The 25269-nt window shown below is 36.9% G+C and overlaps 1 protein-coding gene across 7 annotated transcripts in view; it reads left to right on the top strand.

The window, feature by feature from the left end:
* Positions 1-25269, top strand: part of MCTP1 (multiple C2 and transmembrane domain containing 1) — a 434948-nt gene that overhangs the window by 237993 nt on the left and 171686 nt on the right. For all 7 annotated transcript variants that reach the window (XM_070412343.1, XM_070412342.1, XM_070412341.1 and 4 more), the window contains 4 exons: positions 3205-3375; positions 6239-6369; positions 17614-17800; positions 22732-22825. In XM_070412343.1, the coding sequence (XP_070268444.1) occupies positions 3205-3375; positions 6239-6369; positions 17614-17800; positions 22732-22825 (583 nt within the window). The remainder of the gene's footprint in view (positions 1-3204; positions 3376-6238; positions 6370-17613; positions 17801-22731; positions 22826-25269) is intronic.

Genomic DNA, 25269 nt, shown 5'->3' with positions numbered 1-25269 from the left:
CTTCCCCCATACCTTAAAATTTTATTTCAAGTTCTTCCACTTAGACTACTTATCTGTTTCATGTCTATGCAGTTAATCAAATCATAGCTACATTAATGGAGCTTCTTTTTAAAAGAGTACCATTTAAACAAAGAAAGTTAAAGAAGGAAAAATCACTTTTAAAAATGATATCTGATTAGTGTGTCTTTGGAGCCCCACCCTTATTTGCTCTTTAAACCTTTCACAGAGATCAAGTTAATCTCTGCATTCAGTAGCCCTGTTTTTGTATAGAAATATTCTCTCTACCCCTCCCTCTTAGCTCCCCAAGTGGTTTTGGAAATGTTCTTCCAGGTTATAGAAAAGCATTTTGTAACAATGAATGAGAGTAGGTAAAGCCTTCATTAAGTTCATCTTATTTCTGTGAAAACATGAAGAATCCCATGGAAAGTATTCTTTGTCCTTCCACTCCATGTCAAGTTCTTGTTCTCATGTGAAAAATGGGAGCAGGAGCATGCGAATAAGGGTTTCAGACATGGTGCCATTCAAGAACCTAACTTAGCCTTGCTGACTGCAGATGCTGTGTAACCTACTGTTATTTTACTGAGTGTTATGTATGGCTTCTGCTTCTAGAGTGCATAGAAAATGTCATTAAATATATTCATCAGCTGGAATATTGTAAGTATGAATACATGTGCTTATGTAATAATGCTGTAGAAGGTGATTTCATGTATCAGCCATGTAGGAAAATCTAGCCTGGAATTTCAAATATATTCAACTCATTAAACTGGGGGGTGACCTTTTAGCAACCTTATACTTAAATGATTACTTTTAAACCAGGAGAGAGTCTCTGCCCTAAAGACAAATATTGGGAGAGGCTCAGGAATAAAGGTCAGAAATGCTGGGTTCTAGTCACATACCCTCTATTTATTAGCCAAACCACTTATTTCTGGGAAAGCATGAAGCATCCCATGGAAAGCATTATTTGTCCTTTCCACCCCATAAGTCAACTTCTTGTACATCTAATTCCTCACCAGTAAATTGGAAATAGCAGTCCTTGCCTTCCTGCTTCATAGGATTTTAGTGGAAACTACAGGACACAATGTATACATATGCACTTTTAAATTCTAAAGCTCTCTATAAATGGGTAGTTATTAATTCCTTGGTCTTCGCTAACATAATTATTTCTTCTTGCTTCCCAAAAAAATGCGTTTTCTTCTTTCCTTCTTTGTCACTCTTATTTTTTAACAAAAGTTTCAGACTCAAAGTTTAGAATCCTATCTTTAAAGTCCACTGTCAGAGGCGGTCTCAACTGTAGTGGAAGGGGAAGGGTGAATAGACAGACAGATGCTGAAATCTATTGCTGCATTATATAATAACTAGAGGCCGAGTGCACAAAATTTGTGCATGGGTAGGGTCCCTAGGTCTGGCTGGCGATCAGGGCCAATTGGGGCCTTCCTGCTGCTGGCCAGGGCTTCCTTTGCTCTGCGCCACCCTCTGGTGGTCAGCACATGTCATAGCAAGCGATTGAACTGGTCTCTTGGTCAAACTCCTGAGGGGACACTTTGCATATTAGCCTTTTATATATATAGATAATGAGTATGAAATCTTAGAACAAAACAAAACAAAACACTGAAGATCGATTGGTGCAATTAATTCTAAACAATTATATTAATCTGAGAAATCCTTGATTCAAAGACAATCCAATGTGTAAAACAGATGGGAGCAGTGGGGCTCTAGGTGAAATGGGCATGGAGTCCTGTGAAAGTTACAGGTGCCCCATGAACCTGCGTTGCACTTCAGAACGTAGTGGAACACTGCTCTTGGATCTCACAGAGGTGAGGAATATAGAGGCCAAGGTCCATGTTGCTATTAATAAGGTGGAACCATGAAGCAATGTTGTTCAAAATTTGCTGATCACCAAGGTAGGGAAGTATATAATGTGCTTTAGAAAGCTCTCCACTGAAATGTTCAAATATTAAAAGTATTATCTTTTAAAGAATGTAGTTTTAATTTTCCTAATAAAAGCCCCTGAAATGCATGACTTTTGATGATGACAGATAAACGTGTCTGACATTACTATGATGTAGAATAAAAATAGGAATTCAAAGTGGAAGGGGGAGTTATACAAAATAGGCTATAACATTATAATGTTACATAGAAGGAATTAGGACAAAAAATGGAGCTAATTCATAATTTAGAAGTGGAATAATATGAAGTTGAGAGAAAAATTGAATTTTTTCATGAAATGACAATGATTGAAGAAAACATACTTGACAATATGAAAAAAATAGCAGTCTCTGTGTTTCTGAATCCAGATTGTAAAGATTTTAACATATAGCCACTTTTTCTGGCTTGTTTTATGAGCTATTTAATTCAAAGAGAACATATAGACATCTTTAGTAGACTTGTTAATTTTCATAATTTCAGCTTTGGTTCACTGACTTGAATATTGTGACTCAGAATTGAGGATAATAAAAAACATTAAAGAAAATATTTAAATACTAGAATGAGAAATAAACATACCATACCTGCCAATATAAGTCACATATGTAATTTTTAAAATTTGTATTGCAAGTTTCAAACATAGGCAAGACATTTTGTGTGGACATATTGATTTTGTCTTTTATGGTACCTTAAATACTTCTTTAGTGAGCTGAAACTCTTAATATGGCAATAAAGACTTTTAAAAGTGACTGGAACTTACAACTAACCTTACAACTTAAAACAACCTGTAAAATCCATTTGTAACATGAAAAAAAGATATTAAAAGTCCATAAATAATTGAAAATTAATATCACAGTGTGGATGATATTATATTTCATATTTATATTTATTTTATGCTCATCTTGACACAGGCATATTTGATACATGTAAATGTTCTCTGGTATTTTTGAAGTACCTACAGCTTGTAATATAAGGAGCTGAAAAATTAGACTTTATTTTGAGCACTCACCATTTTTACATAACCTTAAATTTTTCATGAGATGATAATATATTATTAATAATTGCATAATTAATAAATAATCCATAAATAATTTTTATTTAAAATTTATAACTGCCTCATTTTTATTTTTGAAAAATTGTTACAACATTGGAAATGGTAATGCCAAATGAGGTTTTTTGGTATAAAACACTATAAGCTAACTCTCTTTGGAAACGGTAATGCCAAATGAGATACTTTGGTTTAAAACACAATAAGCTAACTCTTTTTTCTTTTGCCAAAAGTTTCAGACCCAAAGTTTACGTCTGTCAGATGTACACAGAAAATCACATCTTTGGCGAGGAATAGTCAGTATCACGTTGATTGAGGGGCGAGACCTCAAGGCCATGGATTCCAATGGGTTGAGTGACCCCTACGTGAAGTTCCGGCTTGGGCATCAGAAGTATAAGAGCAAGGTGACATGTCTGTTTGTGTTCCTGGTGATATTTGGAAAGCAGTGGTTAGTTAATAGCTATGCTTTGTAAGATGAAAACTTTTAAAAAATGCTTTACAGAACTTCTTTGAACATCATGTCAGCAAACAAGACCAGTAATTGTATTGCATCTCTTACTTTATGTGCTGTGGGACCTTGTAAACTACTTAACTTCACTCTGTCTGAATTTCTTCATTTATAACACAGGAATAAACGTAGGAACTATCTTTCAAAAAAAGAAGGCTGCAACAAACCTAAGTCAATGCCTGGCACACAAAGTGTTCAAAGAGTATTGGCTGCTCTTATTATTGCAACAAGTACTAGTCTCAGTGCTACAAATGCATCATTTTACGTGCCATAACAATCTGTGCAGATTACTCTGAGTCATTTTATTCAAACTGATTTTCACCAGTGCAAATTGAAAGTTGTTTTAAAATTTATTTAGAAAACAAAGAGTCAAAATTCCCTCTGTGGCTACTAGCAGTGAGAAATGGCCATCACTTTGCCTCTTCATGCCCTAATTTCCCCATCTGTGAACATGAGAATTAACATAGTGCCTACTTAATAAAGTTATTGTGGAGAATGAATGAATATGTTACACATGTAAAGGGCTTGGAGCCCTGCCTTCCCCATAACAAATAATAAGCGGAAGTAGCAGAAGGAGGAGGTAGAATAGCATCAGTAGTAATAAGTATATTGTGTAATACCAACTATATTAGTAGTACAGTGGGGCCTTGGCTTACGAGTTTAATTCGTTCCGTGACGGAGCTTGTAACTCAAATTACTCGTATGTCAAATCAAGAAGTGAACGAGTGAGACCCGTGATGCTGGGCTGATGTTGTGGCGTTCACTGTGACGTTCGCTGCGTCAACTAGCGGTGGGGTATCTGAAGCTGGCTCGTAACCTGAATTTTAGCTAGCAACTCTAAGCAAAAAAATCGGCCGAGAGATGGCTCGTATCTCGAAAAACTTGTTAGTCGGGACACTCGTAAGTCAAGGCCCCACTGTAATAATATATTAAATAACCATATTGTTATATTAATGAGAGGAGTAATAATAATTAGCAAAGTCATAGTTATGTTTGGGACACATGTCTTATCTGTGTTGTATTCAATTTCAACCTCTTTAATGACCAGCTTCATAGACATCAGCTTCATAGACAGCTTGGGACAATTGATCACATCCATCTTGTTTTAAAAATCGCATTCTACCTCCATGGGAATATCTTGGCCTTGACATCACTGTTTTCAGGAAGTTTTGAAAGACAGCCTACCTCGGTTCCTTCTGTCCCAGGAAGTTTCATCAGTAGTTAGAGATATCACAGAGCTTACTTGTCTGAGGTAGTGAAAACTGCTAGCGCGCTGATCAGGTACCTTACTGAGTGCCCCCATGGAAGGGGAGGGCGTCGTTTCTGACCTGAAGGAAACCAGATAGGAAGGACAATCCTAAAAAAGAAAACTGAAAGTTTAGGCACTTTATGGCCAAATAAGTAAGATAGACCACTCCCCAAAATATCATAGGCATTCATCCGAGCCCAGTTATGAGCCACTTGAATTATCATAGCATCCACCCAGTGCCATCTTTTTTTCTGCTATGGGCTTAATCACATGTTTTAAAGAAACTACTGATTCCAAAAATAGGTACCTATGGCCACATCTGTCTTGTCCTTTATCAATTAACATCATTTCCATGTTCTGGTAGGCTTTAAACATTACTTATTTTTATAGTTCTGCTCTTTAAGTATGAAATATGAAACCAGGCTATGGACACGTGTCGCTCTTTGCTCTTTCTTCCCACGATCTATTGCTGGTTAATTTCAGATGATGAACTTTAAAAATTGTGATTCATTTGCATTACCTTTGCACATAACATACTTCATTGCTTTCAGAGTCTTCACATCGGAAGATCTGTCTCCCATACATTAAAAAGGAAAAAAGCCACCACATGCCCTCCTGCTAAAATGAAAGAACGGGGAAACAAATGTGAATGTTGTTTAACCCAATGGGGAATGGAATTTTACATCAGTATGGGTCACTTGATTCATTGATTCCACCCAGTGTCTTACCTGAATACTGGAAGTTACAAAATTGCACTTCAGATAAGATATCTTTCTTGTATGTGCAACATGGAGATTATATACACACATATTCATATTAACTCACAAACATTTCTGGCATATTGTTTTGGGGAAAGAGATCTGAAGCTCTAATCAAAGACTTGAGCTAGAGTCTAGATAACTAAAACATAATGACCCAGGATGGGTCACTTGGTCTCCAGGTCTCAGTTTTTCCATATATAAAATGGAGATGATACATCAATGCTCTAATTCTAAGATATAAGTTTACCTGGCCAACCCAAAGCTACTTGTTTTTCCTCCTGTTCCCATAGAACTTTATTTTTTTATGTATTCAGCTCAAGAATCCCCATGTGTAGGGGAGTAAGAAAATAAAAGAAACCCTGGGAATCGTCATCTTTCTTTATTACCAGTTATATCTTTGTGTATTAGCTGGTTATGTAAAATAAATGCTAGTGTCAGAGTGAGCTATTTCACTTATAGACTATGTTTTTGCCTTTTCTATGTAATACATATCTCTCAACTGTTATTCATGATGATGAGGGGGTGACTTTGGTTTGCAAGACACATCCTTCAGGGTCCTTTTAGACAATACGCCATAAAGATGCTAGTGATCTTTAATGACTCATTTTCAGTATTTCTGGAAGCTTTTGTTCAAATCTCACACTTACATGCTTTTCTAGACAGTACCTAAAGTTTTATTTAATGTCTCAAGTTACATTGTATTAAAGACTGATATGGGTGAAACAATAATGACTGTTTTGGTTTTTCAGATTATGCCCAAAACTTTGAATCCTCAGTGGAGAGAACAATTTGATTTTCATCTCTATGAAGAAAGAGGTGGAATTATCGATATCACTGCGTGGGATAAAGATGCTGGGAAAAGAGATGATTTTATTGGCAGGTTTGTGCAATTTGATATTTTTGGTTCACCCTAGGGGGAAAATTTTGTTAAAATAACATTTGCTTTAATTCTGGTTATTGTAAATGATCCTGACTGTTTTTGAAAGAAGGGATCTTATCATAGTAAGGCTGTGCTTGGGTGAACTGAAAACTAGGTTTGAAAACTGACCAGTAGGTGGCAGTTTTGACCAGTTGATGGACAGGCGATCCAAATTTGATATCCAGAAATTTTCTCCAGATGTCAGAAACATTGTGCGTAAAAGTTATGGGAGTTGAGAAAGAGGAATCTGACTTGATATAAGATACTTAAAGGAACAAAGATCATATTCATAGTCTGTAAAGTGGTCTGAGATTATATTACTTTTCATAAAGCATATTGTGACCATAAAATGCATTGTTTCCTAAAAGTCCCTGCAAGGCAAAGAGTCTTTATAATCTCTTGCGAGTTCATAAATTGGTAGAGTTCCCAAGTTTTAGTGAAGAAAGCATTAAGTGGGGGCAGATCCATGTTAATCTGATAACGCAGTGAAGAAAGGACTATTCTGAGGCTTACATGGCATTTCTGCACAAAGACAGAGTCACTTTGAATGCCTGCTTGGTTACATGAATTGTTTTCTCACCTTCAAAGCATATTTTTATATTTCTTGATAGTTTTATATGTGTCTTTATAGCAAAACACTGAAACCTGCCAATACTGAAATAAAGGATGCTGTACAGAAGATTCTGTTAGTTCAGGAAATTCTTTCCTCATCGTAGTTCACATGATTCCAAGTCTGTAAACATACAGCCTGAAGAACTGCATGCATACTAATAAACAGAATTTTTTGCTAGAAAAGTAAAAACAGGATCCAAACCAACATATATCTATCTATCTATCTATCTATCTATCTATCTATCTATCTATCTATCATCTATCTATCTATCTATCTATCTATCTATCTATCTATCTATCTATCTATGTGTGTGTTATTCTGATCTATATTGTTTCCTTCACAGGATTTTAAAGTGAGAGGTCAAAGATTAGCTTTCATTAACCTTTAATATTTAGCTTATATGATGAAAAACACCATTGTAACCAAATAGTATGTTACATTTCAATCCTTTTAAAAGGGCAGGCCTTGCGGACTGAACGGTCGCAGGTTCGATTCCGGTCAAGGGCATGTACCTTGGTGGCAGACACATCCCCAGTGGGAGGTGTGCAGGAGGCACCTGATCGATGTTTCTCTCTCATCAATGTTTCCAACTCTCTATCTCTCTCCCTTCCTCTCTGTAAAATCAATAAAATATATTTTTAAAAAAATAATAAAAGGGCAGGCCTTTGTTGCATTTTTTTTCCTCTAGTGAAACACTATTCTCAGATTTTTCTTGAAGTTTATCTTGTTCTCTAGATAACTACCAGTTTAAGTAGCAGTATACAGTTGTTAAATACATTTTATTATAATTATGTGTCTATATTTGTCTCCCTCAATATACTGTGAGCTTTTTCAAGTAGATATTATCTAGATTTTCCTTGAATAATTAATTTATTTTCATTATTTGTAACAACCTTAGCTATATTTAGTGACCAAAAGATAATTGGAGTCCAGGGGGCGTGGCTCAGTTGTTGAGCATTGACCTGTGAACCAGGAAGTCACGGTTCAATTCCCAGTCAGGGCACATGCCCAGGTTGTGGGCTGATCCCCAGTGTGGGGCATGCAGGAGGCAGCCAATCAATGATTCTCTCTCATCATTGATGTTTCTCTCTCCCTCTCCCTTCTTCTCTGAAATCAATGAAAAATATATATTAAAAAAATAAAGATAATTAGAATGGCTGTCACATGCAACTTGCTATCTTAATCTTATTACTTTTATTCCACAGAACATTAGTAAAATCATTTAACTCCTCTTCCCGGTAATTCATGATGCTCTTCATGGGCTGGCTCTATGACCCCTCTACCCTGAACTTCTGCTATCCTGTTCCTTGCTCTATTTGAGCTGTGCTAGCCTCTTTGCTATTTCTCAAGCACACTGAACACTCTCTCACCTCAGGACTCTTCCCTCCGTCTGTAAGACTCTTCAGGTGTCCACCTGCCATATTTCTTTACCTCCTTTAGGTCTGTGCACAAATGTCATGTCAGGGAGGCATCCATACCAAATCTATTTAAACTTGAAACCTCTTTTCCTAAATATTCCCTCTCCCCTATCCTGCTTTGTTCTCTCAATTGAAGAATCACCAATTGACATACTGTGCATTTTTTTTATTTATGTTATCTTTTATTTCCCATCACTAGAATGTATGCTCTATGTGGGTTTTGTTCCATGAGGATTTTGAGTGTTTTGTCCAATATGGCATCTTTGATCTGCCTAGAAAAGTATTTGGCACATAATAGGTACTCAGTAAACAGTTGTCAAACTTTAATGTAAATATCTGAAGCTTGATTTAATACTCAAAATTATGGTTCTTCCTTCTCTAAATAAATACTCAATTTGATACCAGATATTAATGAAAAGGCAGTTAGAGCAACATGCCTTAGTGGAAGGTACAATTATACTTTATGTTTCAGTATAATTGAGGAAAGATATTTGAATATAAAAGGGGAGAATTGATGAGCTAAAATGTGAAAGTGCCTGAGTAATCTTTATACTTAAAAAGTACTGAATTGTTTTTTGAAGGAAAAAAATGGTAGCCTATACCTTTATCAAGTTATATATATCATAGATGTTATGATATCTAGGCAGTTAATGTCCTCTGGTTGTTAAATTTTATGCAAAAAATAAATTCACCATTTAAATAATAATAATGATGTTTTACAACCTAAAGGGCACTGTTACACCATCAGCTCAACATTAGGCAATAATGAGGGTAGTTCATACAATAATTTTCCAGATGCACAAAGTGAGGCAGCTGGAGGTTTAAAGGTTGCCTAGTTATTTTGAAACTGGATGATCCGAGACTCAAATCCAGGACTCCTGACTCTAAAGCCCATGCTCCTTTCACCTTGGTTTTATATTCAGAATGTTCTGAAGCACTTAAGTGCTCAATAAAATGCCGAGTAGTCAGTAAACCAGCTTGGGTTGTGTACATCACACGGCAAGTTTAAACAGCAAATTCTGTCTGTCACTGAACTACAGATGTCAAATGAAGGTGAAATAATGTTAATCTGCAGGTAATTATTTAACTTTCTGATCACCTGCATTTTGGCAGGCAAGACGGACTGCCACCTTTACGATAATCAGCTAATAAATCCTCACGATTGTTGCACTTTTATGCAGAGCAGTAATCTGAACAAATTGGCTGCTGACAGCTGTGGTAAATTGCCAAGAATGAGTGCTGTCAGAAACAAGTTGTTTTTATGAACATGCAGAATAAGAAATCCCGTGCCAAGCAATTTTATCCAGTTGGAGTTATTTGTGATCCAATATAGCAAGATTTATAGCATTATTTATTAGTGTGCAAAATATTTGTTTATCTGTAAACTGGCATTGATTTGGGGTTCATTTATTTTAGGTTGGTGAATTGCTACTGACTTTATTTGTTGCATTGTTATCAGGGCTGGGGCTGCCCATGACAACAAAGATGTAAGCTTGAGTAGAGAGCGCTGTGTCAACAACATTTTTATTAATGATATAGGGTAAGAAAAACTTCTTCCAAATGGGCAACTTGTGGGTGAAAAACAAATGCTTTAAAATTCTACAACCATAAAACTAAATCTGTACCTGCGTACTTCATGCTGAAAGAGAGAAATGTGGGATGTGCAGGTGCACTCACTGGTGTATTCATGTGTAGTGCGGCAAATGAGGAAAACAGCGTTTGATTGGATATTAAGCAAATTAATGTTTTCCGAAAGTTGAAGGTCAATGCATTTGAACATTAAGCATTCTATAGATTCTGATTTGCAATGTTTCTTATTTGTGATACCAGTGCTACAATAATTCTTTTACTTCCCATGTAAAAAAGAGCAGGAGCAGTCCTGATGCATTATTAATCTGAAAGCACATAGATAGATCATCAGAAAGTTCTATACTGAAGAGAGTTCCTTTACAAAATCATAATATTTCACCATTTTTCTTACTAGGGATTGAGTACAATATTTCATTAGGAAGATAGACAATATTTAAGTAAAGAATGGAATGTGTCATTGATGTTCCTCTTGGTTTTTCAAAAACTCAACCTAAACCAAATATATTAAGATTTTAAGCTATTTGCTTTTGTGGGTTACTATTTTTCCTTCAAGATTTTCTTAGAAAGTTTATACTCACTGCAATATTTCTTATACAATGGGCAAAGTTTCCAAAGTGTATATTAAATAGTTTGTCTTTGAGTCACTGAATGGGACTGAATGGGAAATTTCACAAGCTTACAGAAAAATGCTCTGATAAAGTAATGCCCCTAAAAGATGATTGAACAGTGACAACCTCTGACAGGAGAAAGGTAACAACAGCATTAGCATTTTATAGTGCCAGAGATGGCATAAAAACTGCATAATTGTGAAACTTGAAAACATTTTTAACAGTAACATATTGAATTCTTTATAATGCAAAATTCCAAAGAATTAGGTATTGTATTGATTTCTAAGATTTTATAACATATCATGTATTATTACTTTCACTAATATAAAATACAGGGTGTCCCAAAAATGTATTTACACATTAACATCTGATAGCTCAATTTTGAAATGTATCTTAATAAATACTGCCTTTATAATTATTCACAAAGTATGTGTATACATCTTGGGGACACCCCATAGTTCCCATATATTAAGAAATCTCAAAAAAGCTTCATAGTTCTATTATTAAATTTGGTCAAAATTATATAAAATATGTTTTTAAAAAATAACCCCCACCAAAGAAATTCAATAAAGTCTTGTGTTTTTATTCTGAAGGCTTTGTTTTTAAATGTCTTGCTAATCATGATGGCTTCATAATATCATTAGCTAATACTTCGAGGCACAACATACCCATAGAAGTTCATTGTCAATGAGAGTAGATGAACATTTCTATTGCTAATATTCTTCTGGATAATTTTGACTTGTCTTGGCTGAATTCCAGTTAGACCTGATGGTAGCACCTTCGGTGTGTAAGTCAAAAGTGGCTGACAGGGAGCTCTGCTGGAAGCGTCAGCTCTGCATAGTCTTGTTTATCATTCTGTTCACTTGTGCTTGTTCAGTTAGCACTCTCTTCTATCCACGGTTTACTCACTGGGATCTTTTAAAGCAAGTGGTGTCCATCTTGTGAAGATTAGTTCAGTTACATGTAGATTACATAATCTGTAAATCCACTTGCCAGGGCATATGTGAACTGCAATTTAGTGAAAGCAAGTCAGCAAGTGAAGAGTCACTGTCAACCCCTCCAGGTTATGCAGCTCCTAATTTCCCCTCAAAATACTTGCAGGCCATACGCAACATATCAGATATGTGGGCCACCTGTGTTAATGCATGTGTAAAATATTTATGAAATTTGATTCCTCTCCTATTTTTAAATTACTTAAAAATACAAATAGGTCTGACATGTATGTCCTCTGTTAATGGAGGGGAGCGGTTGCTAGTGGGGAAGAATTTCTTGCGATATCCTAAGAAAAAGAATTTTTCTGAGATTCACACCAAAGGATGCGATATAATAGAAAGCTTTAGTTCTGTGGATCAAACCCCTGAGTTCCCAAAGTTTCATTTCCATCAGCCCTACCAGGAAGAAGTCCCATGTTGCCTTTAGCAGGGCTAAAAACAGAATTTCCCGTCCTTGTTTGCACAGTCCAATACAGCATCAGGCTAGCTTGATTTGTGTTTGCCCACTGCAGTCCATCAGTCCATTGTATGTGGGGTCTGCAAGTTCACATGGCTATGGAGGAAACATGGGCAAATGCAAGGAAGCCAAGAGCGAGCCAAGAGCACAAGAGTCATGAGCTGCAAGAGCAAAAAGAGAGCAACAAGAAAGAGAATTTCTTTGTTCAGGAGATTATGTATTCCCAACTTTTCATGTGCTTGTAGTGGCCATGCCCATTCTGGCCAATGATCTTTGTTCCCACGTGTGACTGACAGGCAAGTAGCTTCCCTGTGTCACTCCAACTTTACTGGGCATGTGTCTTCCTTTTGTTGGATCCCTTCTCACAGTGTTTTGCTGGGAATAGGCCAGTGGTTCCCTGGGGAGTGCAAAGTTGCAGCTTCCTGGGGAATCAGCCCAAAGGATATGCCTATAATGTCTGGCTTCCCCCTTTGCTCCTTTCCTATTATTAATAACTAGCTAATTACAACAGTATCACCTGCACCCCAGTGGTCTCACACATGTAATTAGCATCCAGGTTGCACAAGACTATTTCATCTGATAGGAATATCATTGGCCACTAGCTCAGGTATGGCAGATAAAATGGCAGGGGAGGAAAAAGGTGATAGAAACACTGAAATTTCTCTCTTTGAACTTGTAGGGGAATATGTCACCAAATAAATATTCCTTCCATGTGGCTAGATAAATGCATAGAGTTGTGTTTTTGTTTTTTTTGAAATGCAAAGAACTTTAAGCTTTCCTATGGGAGACAGGAAATGTAGTTTGATTTCTTGCTATCACTTAATCTCTCTGAGTCTCAATTTCCCCATTTATGATTACAATAGCTCTGGGATCTTCAGTTTTGACTTTGTTTCAATTCTTCTATTGATTGATTGATTGATAAGTTGGGTTCAGTACAGATAGTAAGTTTTGTAATTTTTCAATATCAAACTAATAAGGCATATGTGATAAAACTACAAACTCTGTGGTAGTTCTGAAAATTGAGATGTGAGAAACTAGAAGGCTTACAAAAAACTGATTCCCGAAACCTAACAAAGACCTGACAACTCAAGTACTTAATGAATAGTGAGTAAATGAATGAGTGAGTGAAATAAGTGTTGGAAAGAAATTTTTCTAGGAAGACAATATAGGAGTGGTAAAGTGAGCGCATTAAATGCCAGTTCCACTCTGCCACTCTGCCCTGGGTAAATTTTAGCCTCCACAATGTCACCTCCTTGTGTGTAAAAGTACTTTAATACGTACAGAGCATCAACTATGTTCCAGGTGCTGTGCTAGGTGCCTGCCCTCAAGGTGTCTCAGGATATTGACAGGGAAAGACAACTGCAGGTTATTTAAATGAGAATTAGTAAAAATTAGTGAAGCAAAGATAGATAGAGCGGTTGTCTTGTTCAAACACAAAGAAACAGTTGAGCCCTAGCATGGATGGTGAAAGAATTACAAGCTGTCTGGAATGGTTTAAAGAGTGAGTCAGCAAGTGACACGCAAGTTGAGGGCAGGCGGTGGAGGGCACCGTTACCTTGCTCAGGATATTTCACAAGAGGTGGGAAGCCAGGGGAGGGACAGGGGCAGGTTTGCATGTTAGACATCTGTAACTAAGGGGACTGAATGGTACCAATGGTTTTTGCCTAGCCCATGTTCCCTAGAAACAGAGCTTGAGGCAATGATTAAGTGCCAGCCGCAAAGTGAGAGAGAGAAGACGTGAGGCAGGGAAGACTAGGAAGCAATGTAAGGTGATATGTTACTGGGCTGGCCACTGTTTCCCGAATTTCAGAGACACTGCTGATTGCTCAGCAGAGGCACCTACTTGGCCACATGTGGACAGGCAGTATGGAGAATTTCACTTAAAATTGCACCAGAGGATTACTCCTGAGCACAGTTTTTAGATGAATAGGAGATATGAATAACCTCAACTAGCAAAAAGAACCTTGAAGTCATTAATACTCTCTTGTCCAATGTATTTGTATAAATAGACATTTTCTGCATCAGACTGATTAAAGTCAAAATTCTGAAACATTAAATATAGGACAGGACCTGAGACTATTTCTATGAGTACACTCAACATGGAAAATTTAGTTGTAGCAGAAAAGCATAATCCTCCCTATAAATTATAATGCTAATTTAAATATTATTGGTTTCAGAGTTTTAAAAATTCAATTTGTAAATTTTTCTTATTTTATTATCTTACTAGAGGCCTGGTGCATGAAAATTCATGCACTGGAGGGGGGTGACCCTCAGCCCAGCCTGCCCCCTCTCACACCTCTGCTGCTGCTGCTGCTGCTGCCAGCAGTGCAAGCCTTGGCCAGCCCTGGTTACCTGAGCCTTGGCTGGCCCTGAGCAGCTGGGCAGCTGCCATCCGAGTCTTGCCTGCTCCTTGGGCTGGCTCTGGGCGACTGGGGGGCTGAGGGGACAGGAGGACTCCAGAGGCAGGTGCGTGGAGCGGCTGGACCCGCCTGGAGGTGGGCCCAGCCGTGCTGTGTGCCTTCCGCCCCAGTGGGGCTGAGGGGACTGGGTGCCGCCATCTTGTGGCTGTGGGCACTGCCATCTTTGAGGGCGTGACAATCAATTAGCATATTCCCTCTTTATTGGCTGTGGATGCCACCATCTTTGTGAGGGTGTGATAGTCAATTAGCATATTCCCTCTTTATTAGATAGGATAAGAACAATAACTTATAGTTTTCTTCCCTAGTGTATATATATTTAAAGCATAAAAATTACATAATTCCATACTTTAAAACTGAGATAATTGTTCTGTCTAAAATGAATCCAGTTTAAGAACCACTGCAAACAGCACACACTTCCTCCTGGGGTGCATGATTACTTAATGACAGACTGGTCAAGAAAAAAGAAAAAGAAAAAGAAAAGCCTAGATCTTGGATTCCAAAGTCCCAAGTTCAGGTCTTGGCTCTGCTAATAACTGACTATGACTTCTCTGGCCCTCAGTTTTTCATTGATAAATTTAGGAGATTTCAAGAACCACAAAACCTTATGTCTATCTGAACCAGGAACAGAATTAAGTGAAGTAGGCCAGTTATAAATAATGACAGTATTGGGAACAGTAACTAAGTCAGAGGACATTTACTCTATCTTTAAAATTATTTAACTTCAAAACTTTAATACTACAAGGAAAAATCAACAAATGCCTGGACCAGATTTGGTCTGAAAGTTGCCAATTTGCAATGGCTGGGCCAGATTACCTTTAGAGCACCTTCCCCAACTCCAAAGTATTAAATGCAAAAACTCTACTATAAACAAGGAGTAGCTCAGCATCTATATGACCACTGTGAAATGGGAATAGGCATAGAAGGAAAACCCCCAGAAAGCTTCAATTTGTTTTGTGTTTTATGAGTGATACAGTGTCTCACCAAAGAATAGGGCAACGACAGGACAGGGAAATGCGTGATCAAAGTGAGTGAGAGACCCTTCTTGACACCAACTTTATCCAACCAAAGGTACTATCTGAATTGTAATCTCTGTTCAATTCTTTAACCCCTAGAGTGCCGGGGAGCGCGATCGCGCTCCTCCTGTCTTTTGCCAAAAGTGCCAGGAGCGCTATTCAAAATATTTTTTCTACTAGTATTTTATAATACAATCAGCAAACAATATATGTCAAAGATGAAAACAAATGTAGTAAAGGTTTCCTTAAGTTTTTGAATATGTAACTTCATTTACTTGCGATTCATAATTTTTTTCCTAAACTGCTGTAAAATCAGCAAAAATGCCTTGGCAATTTTAGCATAGTTCCTAGGATATTGGTTGGCACTAAAAGGGTTAATATCGTACGCCTAATCTGGTCCAAAGATTTATTCACATTCAACAAACTACAGGCTAGGAACTGTACCAGATACTGAAAAGATTTATAGAAAATGATATTGATGTTTTTCTTTTATTAGAGAATACATTTGATTGGCTGTTTTTTCCATCGCATTTCTTTTATGCTCAATTTGTTCCAGGTGTCATTGACCAGAACTTAATTGCAATTAAAATGAGAGTATTAGAGCCCTGGCTGGGTAGCTCAGTTGGTTAGAGCATCATCCTGATACACCAGGGTTGTGAGTTTGATCCCTAGTCAGGCACATACAAGAATCAACCAATGAATGCATAAATAAGTGGAACTACAAATTGATGTTTCTGTGTGTGTGTGTGTGTGTGTGTGTGTGTGTCTTTCTCTCTTCCTCCTCTCTAAAGTCAATAATAAAAAAATTTTTAAATTAGAATATTATATGGCATTTGATGTCCTTTCATCCTTTACAGTTTAAAAGACAGCATGAGAGTATATTGAAATGGATGTTGTATTTACAGAGACAATGAGGTTATTTGACATATATTCTAACTTTAAGAAGATATTTTTCAGACTTGCCACAGACTCTAATTTCTTCCTTTCTCCATAGTTACTATTTAGCACACACACATTTTTCTGTCACTGACCAGGGTGTTTCCTTTCTTTCTTTTTTTTTCCATTTCTTGCATCCATATTCCTCTTCCTCCCAATTGTTTCTAGCCCCGATTCTCTCTGCTGTCACTTTTGATAGACAAAAAGAAAAGGTAAATGTCAAACTTTGGATTCAATTCCTAAAATCAGTCATGCTTAAAAAGATGTTTGAGCACAACTATAAGCTTTGAGGCCCTATTCATAATAGTTTAATTTAAAAGCAAAACAATAATAAAGTGAAGAAAATGAGCAAAAATTTAATTTGTCCCTGATAGCTGAGCATCCTGTTTCTATGTTACCACATTGATTCTTGTCATTGGCTATTTCCTGTTTTAAATGCCTTTTATTCATATCTGCCCCCTTTCTCTCCGTTTACCGGCCTTGTGGTTACCACAGTATCTTTCTCTTCCAAATCAATTGTCCTTTTTATGACAAGAGCTTGCAAGGTGTTCAGCCCGGAGAGTGGCTTGTGGTCCATGGGCTGCCACGTTATGAAACCTCCCAGGATGGTTCTGCTACATAACACTTGATGTTTTCAGAGGATTTGTTTGCTTTTTATTTAGATTTATAAGTGCTCTATGAATAAATTGGCATGGTTTTAAAAATGTAAAACTTATGGCATCACCAGAGTGCATATGTGCATATTCTAATCATTGCTTTATATATTATATTTATAAATGAGGGGAAAAAACACCCATTGGTTTAAAGGTGATACAAAAATTCAGACTCACGGTAGCCTTTCTGTAAGCAAGGCCCCACTGACCTAGGCCATCCAGGCATTGGAAGTCCCTGACGATTTATGAATATGGTGACAATGGGCAGTAAGTGAATCAGATAAGCACGCTTTTGTATCTTACAGGAAATCAGCAATTAGACACTAAGATAGTCAGGGGCTGAATTTTGCAAAGAAAGTCAGCTGACATGAGGGATGTATTCTTGCAAGGGTCCAAATACTATTTCTATTGATTTACTTTTCACATTGCTATGAGCAGCCTGAACTTCCACTGTTTGATGTTGGGGGGGAAAAGCCACTTGCTAATTCAAAACATTTGTCTCCAGGTGCCAGGTCGACCTGTCGGTCCTCAGTAGGGAACAGACGCACAAGTTGGAATTGCAGCTGGAAGAGGGTGAGGGACACCTGGTGTTGCTGGTCACCCTGACAGCCTCGGCCACAGTCAGTATCTCTGACCTCTCTGTCAACTCCCTGGAGGACCAGAAAGAACGGGAGGAAATATTAAAAAGATATGTACGTATGTAACCCTCCCCCCTCGAGTCATGTGTGACTAGTGAGGTTATAAATAATTTACCTGGAGTGATGGAAGTACATCTGAAAAGCTGTCTGACAGATCAATCAGCCAGCGCAGAAAACTGGGCAAATGCAAATGCCACGCTTATCTTTGCAGACGCACTTGCATTCCCCACTGATGTCTAGACACCAGGTCTTTTCTAGAGCCTCTTCCAGAGCAAGGTCTAGATTCTGAGATTCTCCTCAGTGATTCTATCAGGCAGTATAATTATCATGCAGGGAACGTCCCATAAAGGAAAGTTAAATTTACACAATATTACTTTAAAACTAATTCATTGACTTTTTGTCATTACAATCCATATTTCTTTGTCTTTCCAAGTTTGAAATAGAGTCAGTGGCACTTACATTAATGAGTAGTTTGGTAACTAGAGGGTATTCCGAGAAATCATTCTTATTTTCAACTATTTAGAAAAGCCTCACTTGTTCCTTTACTTTTTTAATTGAATATGAAGTATAATCAAAAGGAAGCCTCCTTACCTTTTTAATCAAGTGTAGAGAGATGGGTTGGAATAGTGAATCACTAAAATAAGTACCCTCTTCAATTTTCACCAAACCAAAATATTCACAACCAAAGCTGCCTCTTTCCCAGCATCCTCACACTTTCCATTTCCCACCATGTAGTTTTCTTGAATCAACAGAGAGGGGAGCTCTTACTCCACCGTTCTCTCAACGGAGGCTCGGAAAGTGGATACCTCAGTACCCATGAAACTGGGGGAAAAGCTTTTCCACTTAAAATGACAAAGCTTGTATTGTACGATGCTGCCAGGTGTTTAGAAGGCTCCTCTAGACACTCAGCTATGAAACCAAGCTCTGACTAACAAAGGACCGCTTAATATTTTTTTTTAGATTTTTAAAATATTCCTATTTGCTGACTGACATCCTTTCAATAACCGAATTTAATAAAGATGTACCTTATCAGGCTGTGCAGATAACATGAAGTGCTGGTACTAATGCTCTACAATATTCTTCAAACAGATTAGCAGGCTGTGCACTTCAGCAAATTTATTCTGGCTATCTCCACTGAATCAGCTGTCTGCTAATGCTTGTACAACTCATCCTCCAATGGTGTCCTCATAAACAGTTTAATAAGGTGACTTAGCAAGGCTAAATAGTATATATTTTTCAACTACCTAAGAGCCTACGGTATTGTGAAGCATCTTCTAATACATAATTGCAATTATGAAAATTGTTTCACATTTTGGTACCTACCAAAATATAGTCTGCTGTTAGCAGAAGAGAGCCTCATGGATTAAAACAATTTAAAGGAATTTAAAGGAATTAATTAATATATGTGTTAATATAAAATTATTCTAGGTGTTATAATACTATATTTCTCGAATTAATATTTGATACTATGCCATATTTTGGAATAATACTGCAGGCTAGGTAATTAGAAATAATCCAACTATTAATTGATTTTTTTTTTCATTTTGCTGGATGGGGTTCCTTAAATGGGCGATTTCCATTCAGAATTTGAATATTTGTTTCCACACCTTTTTTCAAATGTTATTATTTTAATAAAATGTAAAATATTATGTGGATGTTCCAGGTAATTCTCAAATTATATTCTGCTCATTATATTAAAAAGTGAACCAGATTTATACATACTTTTTTTTTTTAGCCCTGAATTTCAAGCATAGGCCTGTATCTGTCTCTACAGACATACTTGCCAAAAAGCCACTGTATGCAATAGCTCATATGTTATAATTAGGCATAGCAATACAAGGGCAAAGCCCTATATTTTAAGGTTTCAATGTGTTTCCTTTTTATTATATAGATTATGAGATGGATGAATGAATGCTGTATCATACCTGAACTATCACTTGTTTTAGAGCAACATATAAAGGAGATTATTTGGGAAATTATTGATATGTTTTCCTGCGAGAACATGTGCATTTTTGAAAGTTTAGGTTAGACTTAAGAATTTGGTTGTGGTAAGGAAGTAAATGAATTGGCCCACTCTCCTATGAAAGAGCCTGCAAAGGCTTTCCATTGCTGTCAGTCAGCGGTTCATTGGGGAGCACTGAAGCCCCACAAATTAAACAGACATTACTGTGTGAGCCATTATTTGATCACCACATTCTGAAAAGATGGCTAATTCCATTTTTTTTTCTTTTTTCCCCCCTTCTTTTGCGGGGAGGAAAGCAGGGAAGGTCAATAGGGGGCGAGTAGTAATGGGTGGTAGACCAAGAGCGATTGTCTGACCTTTTCAGAACGGGTATGCTGAACCCTTGCTCCCCCTTGTCACAGTTTAAAAACCAGAGGAGCTAGTTTAGAGAAGAAGTTGTTAGCATTCCATTTTTATTATGACATTTCACAGTCATCTGATTTAATGTCCCTTGACCAGATTGTCCACCGTGAGACGATGGGCTTGAAATGTTATTTAGAGCATTGATAAAAGGTGAGCGGTTCTAAGATGACAGCGAGTCATAAGGCTGGTGGTGTGACATTAATTTTCTCCATAACAGAGATGGAATAAGACGTCACGGTGACAAGCTGTCAATCAGCCCTGGCCCCTCAGAGCATCTCGATGCCATAGGATGGGGCATTGCCTCTCCCGTAATAGAGCTGAACTGAGATGCTCTCCCTGACAGCTGCTGCGGCCATAGAGAAAATATATTATACAGCCTTTCATTAAAAAAAATAAAGAGGACTCCTCTCCAGAGCATTTCAATCTTTTCCCATCTATTGAGGGCTGAAAGGATTCACAGCAAATCATGCATTCCTCTGCTATGGAAATTTCTGGCTTCAGGAGCCATCTAGGTTTTGAAGCCTTCTGAAATAACCATAAATAACAAGGCAGGAATACCTCTTGATGAAGCATTACTTAGAGTTGTAATTTTTTTTAACTGGTATATTTCGGTCTTGGGCTTTTTTGGAATTCTTATCATACTCAATATGTCACTAGCCTAAACAGCTGAGGTTCACAATAGATGCCTGAGCGTCACCTGATTCAAGGGAATGAAACCCACAAACAATAATTACCTCTCCAAAAGGGAAGCAGAACACCGGGGCCGTAGTACCCAAAGCTGTGTCTGTGCAGTGTGGTTAGCGGTACGAAGCGATTCTCAGACACGAGGACTGATGTTTGTTTTAGTCACAGTGAAGCTTGGTTCACATGGCTTCTGAAAATGAAAGAACAGGAACCTTTTCGGAAAACTCTTCCCCATCGTTAGGATGGGAGGCTGACCTGGTTTACAGCCCTCAGTGAGCTCCGAGATGAGAAGCTTCCCAAACCTGATCATGACCGCATCAGGGAGACGACATGCCTACAAACCTCTGGATTCTAATACTGCTGTCTACAGTTCCCACTTTAGAGCCTTGTTTACAGTCATTTAAATGGGCAGAGAAATACCTTTTTATTGAATACCTATTATCCAGTAGCTCAAACTGTTTTGGGAGATAAACAGCCCTTTAAAAACAATAAAAGATTAAGAGCTAATCCTTGGGCTAAACACCTTTTTTTTTTAAAGTTAGGTTATGAGATTGCACATATATCTGCATTTCCTGCTCTTGATGTGAGGAAGTCATAGCTCCAGTGTAAACAGTGACTGATCATATGGGACTGATAAAGTTAATATCGCCGTAAGCTTCGCTTTCTCAGTATTCTCACATGCTTAATACAGGATGCAAATGTCTTTGGTAACATTTGAATAGCTAAGTTCAATACAAAAGTATGCTATGTTCCCTGGTCATAAAGCATTTTAAAGATTATGATAAATACCTTTGATTTACTGAGTAGAAATGCTGATCTTGGCATAAGAAAAAATGCTATAATTTGTAAATAAACAAATGCATATAAAGTTCTATAGGTTTATTTTACTCTTTAAGTATTTGTGCCCATTAATTAGAGCTTTGAATTATTGTATTAGTATTCCTCTTTTAATTCCTTCCAGTACTATACTTATTAAAACACTGCCACTATTAATTTATGAAATTAAATAGGTTTTATCATCTGGGTCTGATTCTATCACAATTTCTCTACTTCTACTTCTGTACATACTACATTCGTAAATAAAACTGCAAATTTAAGAAAAATTACTCATCACTTTTTAGCTCATTTTTAGTGGTCAATTTTATTTATTTATTTTTATAAATGTGTGTTTTAAATTGATTTTAGAGCGAGAGGAAGGGGGAGGGAAAGAGAGAAACATCAGCGCTTGCCTCGGGTACCCATAGCAAACCCCAGATACGTGCCCTGACAGGGAATGGAATCACTGGCAATCCTTCGGTGCACAGGACGATACTCAGCCAACAGAGCCACATGGTTAGGTCCAATTTGATTTATTTTTGAGGATTTTATGTCTTCTACCTAAAAGGTTTGTAGAATACCTCACCAAGTCTTTTAAATTAAATATAGAAAAGTCTTTCAATAATTTAACCTCCATTTAGCACATGCAATTTCCAATGCTCATTAAGAAGAAAATAGTAGAAAATATAATTAATTTAATGTTGACTTTTTTACTCCCAAAGTCGGAAGTAGTATATAACCAACAATTTAAGATTTAGTATTAAGAAGCGTGAGTCTCCAAACCATCATACTCATGAGAAGCTTTGGTAAAGGAGATCAAAGAAAAAAAAGCAGTCATATCCTATTTTATAATTTATTGTTCACCAACTACCAATAATTATTTATGGGGAATAAATGTTGTGGGGTTTAAATGTGTGTGTATGTGTGTGCGTGCGTGCGTGCGTGTGTATGCACACATTCATAATGGTGGAAGGGTAGTCTGTATTGAAGAAACACCAATATCCTTTGAATCACCTAAGCAGCATCCTGAAATCAACCATGAAACTTACTGTTTTCTCAGAACACTTTTTGAGACTGTTTAGGACCTTTCTTTTCTAATACTGATGTTGGGGTCTTTCAGAGCCCATTGAGGATATTTCACAACCTGAAAGATGTGGGATTTCTCCAGGTGAAAGTAATCAGGGCAGAAGGATTAATGGCTGCTGATGTGACAGGTAAGAAATGATGCAATTGCCCTGTTATGTGTACATATAAATATAGGTGATACAGACTTAGATGTAGATAATAATAGAAGTCAAGCAGCATGCAAGATCTGTGGCATTTAATGACTGAACTCTTCGGTTTACCTGGTTGGGTTAACAAAGTAGATAATATAAAGTTTCAGTGTTGATCTTACAAAGATTTGCCAGCCACCAATTTTTATATTACCAGTACATTTTAAAATAAGGGTAATATGTTAAAATATAAATAATAAAAAATAAAATAACTTTTGAATTGTTGTCTTCTCCAAAGTTCAGTCAGCATAGGGGGGATTTTTCTTCCAGCTTTTGTCATTTCGGAGTAATGCTCTATCTTCTCTCAGGGGGTATCACCTAAGATGATACCATAGCATCAACACAAACATGCATAATATTCGTTGCATAATTCATTGAAAAGTTAGATGCATAATACTCAATTACTTGGTATGAACTCTTGGTATTTGGGTTGCTGATCAAATTTCTTAGTTGCCCAAATTCCTTAGCACATTCCAGAGATAATTTTGGATCTAAGCTAAGCATTCACATTGTTCTACATATTTTAAAACAAGAAATATGTCTGTGAAAATGCCAAAATTAGTCTTCTCTCTTAAACCTTTCTGATTTGGGTATTGCTGTTTCTATAACATATTAATTGGCTAATGGTAATTATTTTATGATATTCCAGAATTAAATCATTATTTTGAATTTGCAAGTATGTGATCATTCATTAATTGTTTAATTTCACAGGATTTTGGGATGTTTACTAGTATACCATTTCTTAAATTTTCCATCTCAAAACAGATAATAAATAGGACTGATCTAACCAATTTTTATGCAAATTAAACTGTTTTTGAAAGAAAGATACACTTATTTGTGGAAATATGCTTACCATTATATGTTCAGCCAGTTGACCCTAAAATGGTAGCTAACTCATTTGAAGGGGAGAAATGACCCTTCTGCTATCTAAAGGCTTGTAAATCCATTACATGATGAGTGGAACCCTTCTTTAATTCATCAAATCATAACCTAATTAAAAGATCACATGCCTTAAAACTAAAATAGCAGATTTCTGCTCAAAAACAGCAATATTTAAATAATTTCATATTTGCATATTATCAAGAGACTATTTAATGTGTGATAAAAATTAAAATGTTGAGAGTTTACAGTTTCTTTAAAGAGGTAATTGCCAACTTATTTGTAGGCCAGAAGATAATAACAGTTATCAAATATTCTTTCAAAATAGGCCTACCTGAAAATAGCAGGAGAGAAGGTAGTTTGTCATCTTTCTGGATTTATGCTGACTTGGCTCCTGGTACTAAATAATTAGTGACTGCTAAGTTTATTCATTTTCTTTTTTATCTCTGATGTAGTTGTAATCAAATTAATCTGGACATGATGATTTCTTTTTTATTATTACTATGCTGCATATATTATTGGAACTAATAGTCAACGATAGATAGATGATTGGCTAACTACTCGTTTTCTGTTCACTTTGGACATTAATTTGATGACTGGAACAGGAACACAGTATTGCTTTTACCCCAGGGAGGTTTCACCTAGCCTGCAATTCCCAGGTAGATTCAGGAGTTCAGGGCAGTGACATTCTCTCTTGGGAGACACCTTCACTTTCCTTCAGGATATTCTGTAGGGGAGGGGAGCACCCAGTGTTTGGCTGAAAACACCTGAAGATAGAGAGAAAAGCCTAGGTAATCAGTATCTCAGGGGGCACCTAGGTGATCTGAACTATTACTGAACATTTATAGCGGGCGCAATAACCTATTATAGAAAAATTCAAGTCCCATTTACTTTACATGCTCAGATACCTGCCCATTGCACAGGTTGCATGCAATTATGTAGTTTGTTTTTCCTGGAGAGAAGCTATCATTACTTTCAAAACTCATGAATACGCACACTATGTTAACCCAGTTGGCCCATATGCTACTATGAAGGTTAAAGTACAGTCTTTCAATGCTGAGAAAAATAGATATATTTCTTTCCAATGGTTATAATGTCCTAATATGTAAATGAATGTGAATAACAATAGCCTTCTTCCTAGGGATTCAGTGAGACATAATTTTTATCTGATAAAATAAACGTTAATTTGGGGAGTACTAAATACCAGATTCTTCATTTTTTCCCCGCCAGTTTTAGGGATATAAATCTCATGATTTCTCATTCCACACTGACCTTATAATTTAATGTGCTCTGAATTGAACAAGAGAGATGTTGAGCTATTCAGGGGCGAGAGGATAATTCAGTCTTTGACCTCGCTCACTCTTGGACCTTTTGTGGTCTTTATGACATTTGTGATGGTGGCAGAAACTGAGGAGTATATATTTACATCAGAAATATCTGAATACAATACCAATTTTTAAAATAATCCTTACTTCTGAAAAGGATAAAGATTTATATACTGATCC

This window comes from Myotis yumanensis, unplaced genomic scaffold (assembly GCF_028538775.1).
Source record: "Myotis yumanensis isolate MYYU_CA2020_CCGP unplaced genomic scaffold, mMyoYum1.0.hap1 SCAF_4, whole genome shotgun sequence".
NCBI lineage: Eukaryota > Metazoa > Chordata > Mammalia > Chiroptera > Vespertilionidae > Myotis > Myotis yumanensis.
Note: the sequence above shows the minus strand (reverse complement) of the source record. Positions and strands in the feature narration are given on the sequence as shown.